The 13,243-nt window shown below is 37.7% G+C and overlaps 1 protein-coding gene across 6 annotated transcripts in view; it reads right to left on the bottom strand.

The window, feature by feature from the left end:
* Positions 1-13,243, bottom strand: part of adamts3 (ADAM metallopeptidase with thrombospondin type 1 motif, 3) — a 74,229-nt gene that overhangs the window by 51,982 nt on the left and 9,004 nt on the right. For all 6 annotated transcript variants that reach the window (XM_066710623.1, XM_066710625.1, XM_066710626.1 and 3 more), the window contains exon 4: positions 7,562-7,718. In XM_066710623.1, coding sequence (XP_066566720.1) covers positions 7,562-7,718 — 157 coding nt within the window. The remainder of the gene's footprint in view (positions 1-7,561; positions 7,719-13,243) is intronic.

The following is a 13,243-nucleotide window of genomic DNA, read 5'->3' as shown; positions in this document are numbered from 1 at the left end:
TAGGGAAATAAATAAATAAATGTGTTGATTGTTTTTAGTTCACATAGAAATGCCAGATGACACCAATACTGCAGTACTATTGTACACGGATCAAAGAACCACATGCATGTGAGCACTGTTCAAACTATCTTAAAAATCAACATGGTTGCAGATCATGCCTTTGTGTAAGACTGAAAAAGAAAAATGTTCTCTTCAGGAATTATTAATATTCACAGCTGGTCTGTGATATCCATTCACAATCTAAAAAGCAAGACCCAAATTATTATGAGACAATAAATCTGAATCAGAAACAGATCTATGTGGCTGGTATACCAGACTACTTTACATTAACTCTAGCTATTACAGATTAATTATATTATATAAACATCTACTTCAACCTTTTATTTGTACAACCCTTTGATAATTTTAAATTAAGATTATAAAATCATATAGACTGTTGTCATTATGTAGAACACTGCAGTGAAAATTACTGTTATCTGTCCTTCCCTTCAGGGCTCATTTTTACCCGTTCTGCATTTCTGTATGTCACACTAAGAGGTGCAATGTCCTCTGTCAACAACAATTACATACCAATTACTTCCATATCTCACTTAAGCCATTAAGCAGTTTCAAAAACAAGCAGCATGCTGCAAAAATAGACCATTGCATTTTTTTCTTCCAGTCCACGTTTTTTCCATTGAGAGTGCATGTTGAAAGCTAGATTATACTATGTATTTATTAAGTAGGCTAAATGTTTAGTGTGAGTTGACTATTATTGAAGCCTACCCTGTGTCAATCTGTAGCTTCATTTCAAACCGTGAAAAAACTTTTCGTAAGGAGCAAATTGTGATCAACTTCAATGCAGCAACACAGCTGCATTTTTTTAGATGATACCTTAAAGTCTGGAAGTCTCGAATAGCATTAAGTCATGGGACCAAGCCCTCATGGAAACTAGAGAACATCCCGGACAGCTCTGCTTTCCATCATGTCATTTTTGCACATAGCAGAACTTTTTAAGTTTGTAGCTCATAATTTGAAACATGTCTATCTTGCAAATGCAGGATATATTGCCTTTGTTGTAATGAATTGATTCATAAAGTGAATATACTCTACTGCAGCACAACCACTGGCATAGCCGGAGATTTTAAACCAATGGGGCAAAACACATAAGAGCATATGAGCATTCACATAAACACATACAGACATATACACACAAACACTATGAAGCTGCTCTGTAGTGAGAAGCAATGCCAAGTGACAGAGCAGACAGATGAATGATGTGGTCTATGTATAGCTGCAATCTGAATAGTACTGACATCCACCCATTACTGCAAACCCCTTTAACCAGCACTGCCTGTACAGCCCAACTGCAGCAGAGTCAATCTGCTGGGAAAAGGCTTTATTAGCCAAGATGCAAACAAAACTACAATGCAAGATCCAACAGAAATCACATTTAAAACTTATTATTAAGCTGGAAAAGCTACGTTTAAAGCTTATATGCCTAAATGGCAAAATAACAACCCAAAGAGTCCATTTACTTTGAGACAAGTTGTTCTCTACGTAGCCCCAGACAAGAACCTGCCGTGTTTTCCTCACGCATGTAAAGCCCTCAGTGCAAGACCCTCACTGCGCTGAATGGATCACACCTGCGCCTCTGACGTCATCGCTGCCTGTGCTGCTGTGCGCCAATTAGCGGCTGATGAAGGGAGCTGGACTCTCTCTGCTGGCTCAATGGGCTCAGCTCAGCTTCCAACCCACAGGACTCGCAGTCAGAGCCCCTAGTCCCTGTGGCCCCCGGCCTCTCCATGAGAATCCAGGTTGAGTCGCAGGTGGGATCTGGTTTCTGATGGGCTGAGTTTCGGTGGCGGTCGTTCTCTACCACGTCGTCTGAGTTTGGGGGATCAATGTTTTCGGGTGGTTTCCCAAAAGCTGGGGACAAAATAGCTGAGGCCAAATTGCATTTCCATTGCATTGTTTTCTCCAAAAGAGACCCAAACTTATTATTTATATCTAAACAAAAAAACAATACGACGTTGATCTGATTTATTTTAATGCACAGGCGGAGGTTCGTACCTGGCGCCTCCCATACGCCCCGCATTTGTTATATGTAAAGAAATATATATTTATGATTATGAACAGTTAATTTTACTTTCAGCTACTGGGGGAAGTGATGAAGTGAAGAGGGGGGGCATACAGAAGACTCCCTATTACCACCTCAAAAAAGAAATAGTGTTATGCCTGTCTAATTGTTATAACTTCTCAGATCCCCTGTTATTCCCTCTTGCTTCATCCCCTGCTGTTTTCTATGCTATAGTTTCTGGTCTCAGTTCAGGTCTACTCTAGAGCAAGGTTACTTTATCTTTACCATACCCTCAGCCTGCAGCTTTGTGTCCATTACAGATCAACCTGCTTCACAGGAAACACCAAAACCGAGCCATGTTAGAGGTAAATTTTTTTAATGATTATTCATGATTAATTTACAATCAGCTAAAGGGACAATGAGAGACCAACTCTGTATCCTACTGACAGTCACAACTCCCCCTTTAGATAGTTTCCTCAACTCGAAAGCGAACTGAAAAATCAGACGGCACACTGCATAGTCGGACAGAATGTGTGAAAGGAATTTAGGGATTGAGATTTTTAAACAGATAATTAAAATATGACTAAGTACGAATATGTATTAATTTGAATTGAATGAAAATAAACAGTCAGATTATGAAAACCGTGGAGCCCAGTAACTTGCCTTTGTACCCATCCAATATGGTGTTTCAACATTGGCATGCACTTTACAAGACTGTTAGGGTTTGTCGAAGGTAGATCTGAGACAGTTTAATATTTGTCAGCTGTGTGCCAGTATAGTCCATTTGCACATCCCAACATGATGCTTCAGTGCTGGGCCCCTGCTCTCTCCATGTTTGAATTTTCAACTGAAGACACATCTGTTCTCTCTGACTCTGTGTGAGCTGCTCCATTCAATATTATCATTGCAACATTTCTTATTGTCAGTGACTGGTTCTAATCAGTGTTCATTTCATTTGTTTTTTTTAATTTCTATTATTGTGAATCTGTAATTTCCCCCTTTCACATGTTTATAACATTGCAATCAACCCAGGGAATCTTGAGCAACTGTTCCACATTAATAACATTTCACAAAGGCCTTTATGCTCAATATAAAAAGACAGTTTAATAATTGTATACAGAGTTATTTACTGCTTGATAAAAACAATGGCAGTCCATATGGAACCGGCCTTACTGTGCACATGAGCTTTTATGGTCAAGATCAAGATCAAGAATCAAGACCTACACATTTCACATGTCCAGACTTTAGCCTGTAGACAAAGCATATGTGCGTTAAATAAAGGTTTGTGTCTGCTGGTTAAAGCTATGTAACTTCTGTGACTTTATAGCACACTAGGTGATATGTGTTATTACTGCTTAATCAACAAATCTGTGGAACCAAAAAAATCTCTTGGATAACGTCTAGCTTCCACTTCATTTGGCAATTGGCAGTGACCCAATCTCTACATCACCGATGTTTCAGTCTGTAATGGGAAAGGCACAGCTCAGAGATTCATTAACAATGTGGGAAGATGCCCTTAACCAAAACAATAGAAGACGTCAAATGCCCCTTCACCGATACCATTAGTCACAATGTGGTCGTGTCCTGGCGATGGCTCATTTCCTTCCAATGGACCATTTATCAGTTTATCATTATTGCACTAGAAAGCGTGATTGTTCTTAGCTGTTCATTTGTCACTAAGAGGATTCCTGCCCTCTTGCATTCCAGACTGGAACAGATGTTTCTGGGCTATGAGCTGTGCTTGGACTCTGTACACCTGCACAGCAACCAAAAGAGCACCGAGACACTCATCTGCCAGGCCCAAAAACTGACAGCACTGGGAATTAGACTCCAGTATCAACCTAAAACCCATCCTGTGATAAAGGAGGGCAAAATTAGCAAGTCGTGTTATTGAAAGCGCTCCAGACCACATGAATGTTATTGCAAGCTTGTCAGTTTCAGCCAATGTATGTTGAGTTCCTAATATAATGCCACCACACAGCCCACAAACAAGAGACAGCAGAAGGGGGTTAAAAGTGAGTCACTCAAAGCTAAATATCTTCAAGTAAAGAAAAATATTATATTAATAAAATAACTTATTTTATTTTAATGTCTATTTGCTTTATCTTACTTAGATAATTAATTATTTCGTTATTAAAGTATTTAACTTTAAGTTAAATTTGAATTGTGTTCGTATATTTTAAATTTTCACTCTCAAATCCAGCTGTGACCTTCAATTAAAATATATATACTGTACAATTGCATACACATATACACACACACACACATTATATATATATATATATATATATATATATATATATAATTTCTTTTTATTATTTCTTCAGGTTGTTTTCAATTTTATTCCAAAATGTTTTTTTTGTTCCTGCCAACTCAACAAATTCCTACTAGTGAGCCAGCCATAGCTGAGCCTAACACAGATGTGTTACAATATAAATCATGATTTTTTTTTTTCACACAACAGATTCTGATTTCTTTTTCATAATAGTGTGCAGCAATAAATTCACCAGAGCTGTATGTATACCTCACCTTAAAGAATGTAACCTTGAAACATATTGTACAAATACTATACATATCCTCCTCCAGTCTACTTCATATCAAAGTGAATACTTTTTAACCTACACTATTACACTGTGTACTGACAACAGTTTATCCAAAGCATTATGTTATGCAAATGAACTGAATCGATTTCATTTGAAACTAACCCTCAGTTAGGCACACTAGGGTCACACTCAAAATTAATATATATATATATATTTTTTCCACAGACATAGATTTTTCTCTTGACATAGATCTCAATCCACTCTGCTCTTTCAAATCCACTCTCTATCTTTTTCATGTTTTGTGAAAGACCCCACCTCACAGACAAGCACAAAACGCTTACTACTACTTATTCTCCCCAATTTTTCCACAATAAAGTGTTAATAATCATGCTGTTTTGTGCTAGTGCAAAACGGGCTATACATGTAATCATTTCTACTGAAAACTGCATTCTGAATTAAAATGTACCATTATTATTTGTTTTCTGTGTAATAATTACATTTTTCAAAACATCCAAATCTTTAGCTCATACAGGTATAATTACTAATTAGCGTAACACTTAAATAATATTCAAAATTGCTATTATGAACTTCGATACTTCATGACAGGGTCAGACAGACTAAATATTATTGTATGTATTGTATAAAATAAGATACGATTGTATCACCGCAATGTCTTACCTACACCTAGCACCTAGGCCCATACAAGTCAACACCCAATTCAGTTGGGTAGAATCACAATCACAATCACAAAGCTTACGGAAGTCTAAGTTTACTGGGAAATTAACACAAACCCCAATATAACCCGATTTGTGAACCGGTCTAAAAGACAGTTGCATATTTATCAATAGAATAAATGGGCATAGACACCAAATATTTACAACTATGCAAAGTTTACACCCTACCACAACCTAACTAATTAGTATTATCAGAAACATTTCAGGTTGGTAAGAATTCCATTAGGCACATGTATTGTTGTATTTTGTTGTAAACTTACAATGGCAGAAAAATGCTTTGTGTGGACCAATTGTTGAAGACAAATTTTAATAGTGACATTTCCTGTAATCTCCAATATCCAAGAGGAAAAGAAAATCTTTGCAGGTTTAAAACTCCAAATGAACAGTCTAATACTTCTACCTGTGGTCGAAGACCTTACCTCTTTATTTCAGCACTAATTTTCCCACAGGAAAGAGCAGATTAAACAGCAACGCTTTGGCAAGCAAGAGGTCTCTAAGACTGACTTTAGCTGCATGGAAATCATTCAAGTAACACTTTGCTGTGAATGGCTCTAAAAGACCAAGCAACGACATAACCAGTCACATTACTAAGAGCTTCATTCACAGGTCCATTCAAATACCCAGCCTGTTACAGGGAATTCAATTAAATTCATTGCTCTAACATGCACTGCATTTTAAAGCATCTTGGATCATTCACATCTTTACAGATAAAAGTGTTGAACACGATATCTTCCCCATCCACTCTTAAAACAGTTTATGAATGCACGTGAACAGAATTAATCTTATTTATATGGGATTTGTTGCCTTATAAATCATTAGGGACATAACAGTATAATTACTGATTAATGTTTAATATTATGTTTTTATATAGTGTATTTATTCTTGAAAACTGTGTAGCCTACAGCTTTCTAGTAATGCAGTTTGCATTTTCAAATATTGTTATTTGAGCAACTCTACGAAACTGCTGTGGGAGATTGTTAGTCAGTTATACAATCAAAAAACAATATAATAAAACGTTACTCCAAGGCTAGAGTCCAGCATTGCATAGTTAATAATGTAAGTAATATATAATTAGTAAGTTCTTGTCTCTGTTCAAGTAGGTAGTGTCTTGCACTGACGGCCCGAACATGTGACCTTGCCTTTCTAGTACATTTTTTATGGCATTCAGAAAAATCGAACAAAACAAAACTTCAACGCTTTGTAAATGTTATCGAACAAGCTGGATTCATGATCCTAATTAAATTAGAACTTCACTATCATAGCTCAGTTGAATGAAGGAGGAAAGTATCTTCTAATGGTAAAGCTTGTGTCTTTCTCGTTGTTTGTTACACAGAAACAATCCCTTTACTTATTGGAGGGAAAACACTTTCTTATCCTTAGTTATACTCCCTTCCCAACAAGGAAATTACCTATGGTACAGTTATGTTTATTGTCACGCACAATTGTAGGATGTCTGGGAATTCCTCTGGGTCTTGTACGTGGACAACAGTCATCTCATTATCCTGCCTGTTGTTTCATGGCCTGTATTTCCTAGCAACCAGGAGGAACTCCCTAATAATGTCTCACTCCTGCGCGTTTCCCACCTGGGACAAAGACACTCGACCACATTGTCATGGCAACTGCGACAAGCGCACAAGCACTTGGCTCTTTAGAGCGAGAGAAAAAGGACATTTTGAAAGGAAACTGCAAGATAAAGGCCATGCTATCCCAAGTTTCCCACTGTTAGAATGTAATTACAAAATTACTTCAACAAAAAGCTGTTTCTGAATGAATGCGTGCCACTCAATGGGAAGTTTCGTCATTGAGACTTTCTGATGCTGAACCGCAGAGGGGCGAACAAAATCTAGTAAAAATGTTGTCCACAATGAATGAGATAATGGAGTGGGCCACCAACATTGATCAAATGCTTTCTGAGCGATTTCTGAAACTTTTCACTCAAGGAATGCCCCCGATTTCTTAACAGCTAGCATATTTGTTTAGTTATGAGGAAGTCACTATCGCAGCTATGCATCCATATTTTATCAATCATCTTGTTTTCAGCCTCTGCACTCATCCAAATTGCCTTATGGCCGTATATTGTAAATTGCAGAAGTTTTGAACAGATGTTGGCCCAAAATACAAAGCAAATAAATGGGTAAAAACTCTATTTAACAGCCACTCGGGCAGAGTTCAATTACGTCATTGTCTCATGCATGTTAAATTAAAAAATAACATGGGCAACATACCAGCCGAAAGGTAGTCCTTGGATATGTCTGAGGTTTCCTTTAGAACAGCTGACCGCCGGTAAACGACATGGACTCTCCCCATCTCCTCATGCTCCTCCGTGCCTCTCTCCAGTGGTTCAATGAAGTATTCGTCAGAGTCCGTCCGAATAATACCAGCCTAGTGATGCAAAATGAAACGCAACATTAAATTCTTTTGACACACTTTGAGGCATGAAATTAGAACTATTAGGCAAGAACAGCACAAAATCAAAAATAAACAAATAAATCCCAGGCAGTTTTGTCACACTGAATTTACAAAGCTACCCCCTTGTTGTTCAACTGGCTGATCATGGTTTCAGATAACTGATTGTTACACTGATTTCATCTAACACATTCTAAGCAATGAGTAAATGACCTGTATGCCTTTAGTGCTATACATCATCTGTCACATTATAGCAATGTTGATGTTTGTGTTTGAGCAATGATTTCCCTTCAATAGTAAAAGGTTGACATGATTTGTAAACGCTGTGCCAAAAGCACCATTGTGACCAAAATGTTTTAATAAACATGTGCAAACCTACAGATGTTTCAGTAAATATTAACACACATTTCAAAAACCAGTCAAATGCATTTCTATATTGCTTAGTACCTCAAAAACCACACACTGACCATCTGAAGCCCTTTTGACATGTGCCCTGTACACTGAAGCTGACCCCAACTGCCTATTGCCAACAACAAGCCCAGTATTTGTTGCTTACTGTCTTTTTTATATATATAGCTGAGCATTAAAAAAATCCTATTCAGTGAAGGTCTACTCAGAGCCCCAGCTCAGGCCTCATGTACACAGTCTGAGTACAGAGAAGCACTGGAATGTGGTCAAGATTTCATTTCCCAGTTCTCGTCATACCTCATGTTGGCCTCCTCGGCCTGATCGTATGGGTTCTGTTTGCACATTTGTATAATTCCAGAAACGGCCTCACACAAGGTTATTCTCCACTTACTCCCCTTAGCCTGCAATTAACCAAACCAATAAACACAACACAGTGCGAGCTCTGCCACTAGAGAAACATGATACAACTAAGATACAATAACTAAAAAGACAATTACATACATTTTAATAGCTCAAACTAACATTTCCTATCTAAAATATGGAGGTGCATGTAGTTGATGTTAATGAAATGGCCTAGATCTTTGAAAAGTTTTGTACAGGATCTAAGCTCTTGACTAATTATAGACCAGAATAGTTATTGGCACAGTTTAAGCAAAGTATTTCCTAATGGTGGCGTTGCATCAAAGAAGACAACAAAGATGGGCGTTGCATGTGCTGGCCAGTGAAAGTACTGTTACAGCGAGTTACAGGACTATGAATGCAACTGAAAAAAACAGGGTACTGTAAACTACCAGCAACTTCAAGATCATTAAGGAATACAACTTTCACAGACACTTTCCAAATTCCCATCTGTTTTACCCACAGCAGCACTGAATTCATGCTTAAACAAAACCTCACAATTGAGTGAATTCTAAGGTATGTTTAAGAGGGATTAATGCCTACCCACCCTGACTCAAAAGTGACCTTCTAGAAAATACAGAGAAATGCTTCATTGCTTTTGTTCAAAGACGAAATTGATAAGGATTGTTATTTGCCAGTCGACACACTTTGCCTGGACATGATCTGAGCTGCATTGATTCAATATGAAACCACATGTTGCAATACTGCAGCAGGAAGTACTGCACCTTATCTATATGGTCAAAATAACTGTTTTGACAAGTTCATTACCCCGAAGCAAAAGGATAATCATCAAATCAAATGAATTGCAGAGGTCCATAACAACTGATATTTCCTAACATGTTGTTCTTTATTTACTCCCACGATTAGAAGCAGACAGACCATGAACCCCATTTAAAATGGCATTCGCTCTGCCACACAAATTTCATAGTAAGGTCACAGATAAGAGGCACAAATGCCAGGAAAAGTGCAACAGAGCATCAAGCTGTAATACAGACACAGTTTGACAATATCACAAAGATCTTTTACTGATTAATTGTCCCCTACAAGATATTTGACGTGCATGTGTTTTATTATGTCTGTTAAACTGTCATTTCTCTGTACAAATCTAAACTTTATATGCTCTACAATATTAAATATCCACTTTTCAAGACAAAGACTTTGATAATGACTATTTTATTAGGCCATTTATTTCAATTTGTCAGATTTTAAACCTTAATAGTAGGTATTATTATTTGGAGAGTACAGGCCTAAATAAAGTAATTTAAAAATCCTAAATACCCCACAAGCAACAATGTGGTTATTGTTATGCCTCAGAAGTTTTTTTCTGGCAGTTTGCAATATTAAATTGTAGTGTAAAAATCAATGTGCTTGATTTTTAAGGATACTCTGCAGACGGGTTTAATGTAACACTACCTTTCCATTACAGACAAAACCATTTTGGTAGTGAATTAAGCTCAGTGTTGATTACATGCCAGGTCTCGTAACTGCAACACAAAACTTACACTGAGAGATAAAACTCCATTAATAACCACATATCCCAGATAACATCTCTGTGCCAAGTATTAATATTCTGTTGCTTCTCGACATACTCCTGCTATTGGGAGAAAAAAAAATGTCAGGCTTCAATGTCAACAACTACAAATACCTGACAATCACACTCTAACACTGGCCCAGATTTTGGCACCAAACCCGACGGCTGCTTTCCATTGTGTAGAAACAACAAACCGCTGACACACAGACTGTGGCCATTAAAGTCATATTACGCTAAACTACCATTGCCGATTGGGACACATTTGTTATTGTGAGGTTTAGAATAAGAGGCATGTTGGTTAACTATAAATCACAATAGTATACTTTACATGTTTAATTGTTGTATAAAGCTGAGCATATTTACATGAATAAACTAGAACAAATGGCTATAAATTAAATCTGAATTTGTTATAAACTCAATAGAAATAGAAAAGAAAGCCAAGAGTAAATTACAAATATTGGCAGTCATAGCTCAAATAAACACCTTGAAGCTTTGTGAAACATTGGCTGCAAATGTCAGTATTTCAGTAATCAATACCTACTTTAGAGGGGGGGGAGAACACAGAGTTTAAGGGCTTCGGTGTCGTCACTGCATTCTGCATTTAATCAATTACATATGAAAATAACAAGTACCAAGACAATGTGTAACAAGCTACACAGTGCTAAGCTTGCTTGTAAAGACGTGCTGTGCATTTCAATTTCACAATCCTGCTCTCAGAAGATAAACCAACCAGAAGGTCTGCCAGCTCAACTGTACAGGAATACGGTCCCATTGGCTGGTTTAGCCAAAAGGAGGTTCTTATGGGAGTGACATTCATCTAAAGGCACTTTCGCACAGTATAAGCTAGGATAGAGAGGCCAGTGTCTACTCAGATTGTATTTATTGAAATTAATCGGACTCCCTTGTTACAATCCAATATTACAGAATCATTGCCAGCATAATACCACAAAAGCAGATCATTGGATTTTTGTCTCTTGTATCCAAGACAGTGAGCAGGGATTTGGGACTCAACAGGTAACAAGGCAGACATTCTGTCAGTGTATGTAAAATCTGCCAAGGCAAAAAATAACCATGCAACAGAGACACTGTTGTTACTACACTGCCAGTGTGTTCTTTACAGTAAAGACTTATTCTGTTTAATGTATTTATTGCATACTTTTTCAGCTTTTAACCAGCTTTACCAAGTAATATGCAATGGGCTACTCTGGCGTTGGCTCATCACTTTCAACAAACCACAATTAACATAAACGCAGACGGCTCAGCGCTTGTAAGAATGTGCCAGACAGACTGGACAGACCCACAGAAGAAAAAGAAAAAAAAAGTCACAACCCCTCTTTGGTTGCCAATTAAGATTCACAAAAGACAGAAAGCAACCAATTGGCACTAGCCTGTTGACCCCCTTTAGTCCATGTTATCATCCAATGTGCCTCTCCCTTGCTAGTTTCTTCCACATGATGGAAGAATCATCCTAGAGGCGTCTGTGCACTATTCCTGAAGTTGAGAAGCATTTGGTGATATTTTGTGAGACATTGCCTCCACGGAATTCAATACTCGTATTATGATGGAAGAGTCCCACCAAACTCACTGCATCCTGCCTCTGATTTCTGTCTTTCATCATCCGTTTTGATTTCTCCCATGTGCTACTAAAGAACACTGTTTGTATGGATGATGCACAAGCATACAGAACACATTCAGTCACCAATAAGAAAGAGAGCGAAAGGATTTTAGCTTATGTTACAAACTCAATTTCCCTGCAAAAATGTTATAAAGGACAGGGACACATTTTAATCATTTACTAATTTACTAACCCAAGAAGAACGTCTGCTCCTGTTCTGAGAACGCTTCATCAAAACAATTGTAGTTATGATACAATGTCTTAGGGAATCAACTTTATTCTAGAATGTGCCAATGTTTCAATAATATACAGAAATCATATTATTTTCTATTAAGAAAAGTATTTTATCTACACAGAATACAAAACAGAACTACCATTGAAATTTGTTTTCCAAGTATTCATTTTTTGGGGACGGGTGTTTAAACAGCAGGTATTTGAAGACAGCCTTCCATAAGAAAGAAAGAAGATCATGGTGATGTGTTGCAGTCGTTTCACCGCTGCCACAGCAAGAATGCTGTCTGTCTAACGGTGTGTTTTATACCACAGACAATCGCAGGTGGCTGACAGAGCCCTCGCCTGCTGTTACCTAAATAGAAGCCCTCTGAAACGGATCAAGAGTTCTGTGTTCCATCAGTTTAATATCCCAGCATCAGCGCCCGCCAAGCAGACACCGCAGCGCTGCCAAGACAAACATATGGGATTCAGCTGAAGGGGTCCAGTTTTCTGAGACGGCCCTCCAGTCTAAACTTCTTAAGATGCCGGTATGAACGTGCTGTATTTAAAAGGTGCTGCCGCTTTTAAAAAACACTGATTCAGCTGAAACACTGGTACCTTTCACCCTCAGTGTTGTTTAAGGGTGTGTTTAGCTTCGAAATGTGAGCAAACCTTCGTCATCATTACCTGCCGTTTTCATCCCTTTTAACGGGGATGTTAAAAGTCATCGTTCACCCCATGAATAGAAGTGACCTTTAAAATCCCTCGATTTCTCGTGATAATGAAAACAGAACCTGAGAACACATTTTACAAACTTATTTAAGAATATTAAACTTACCAACACCAAACCCTCCCCCTTTTCACCCACCCATTCGGACCTTTTTATTTATTTTGTTTAAATCAAGCACTTATTTATTTGGACAAGAACGGTCCGAATGTTAGGACTTTGATACATTTACTGCTAAAGAAAAATATACACACAGAGAAATACACACACAGATGTACACTATACTGTATATATAGTATTTCATTATTGGATTTCAAGTCTGGTTAGTAACATTTATGCAACAAAATGGCCAAACTTGCCTATTCACGAACTGAAAACCCCTCTCTATGTCAACAAGTAACTGATGTTGGGTTTATAGTTCAAAAGAATGTGTATTCCATCCTTAAGCTGACCTGTCTGGAGGCACATCTCTACTGATAACCATGATTGACTACAGGATTATATACAAATAACAGGCTGTCTGGCTGTTGTCACACCATTACTATATTGAACTGCTGTTAAACATGATTAGTTAAACACGACTAATCTTAAACATTCGTGTTTAGGTG

This window comes from Amia ocellicauda, chromosome 8 (assembly GCF_036373705.1).
Source record: "Amia ocellicauda isolate fAmiCal2 chromosome 8, fAmiCal2.hap1, whole genome shotgun sequence".
Taxonomy (NCBI): Eukaryota; Metazoa; Chordata; class Actinopteri; order Amiiformes; family Amiidae; genus Amia; species Amia ocellicauda.
The sequence above is the reverse complement of the archived record's forward strand: the minus strand, read 5'-3'. Positions and strand labels throughout refer to the sequence as shown.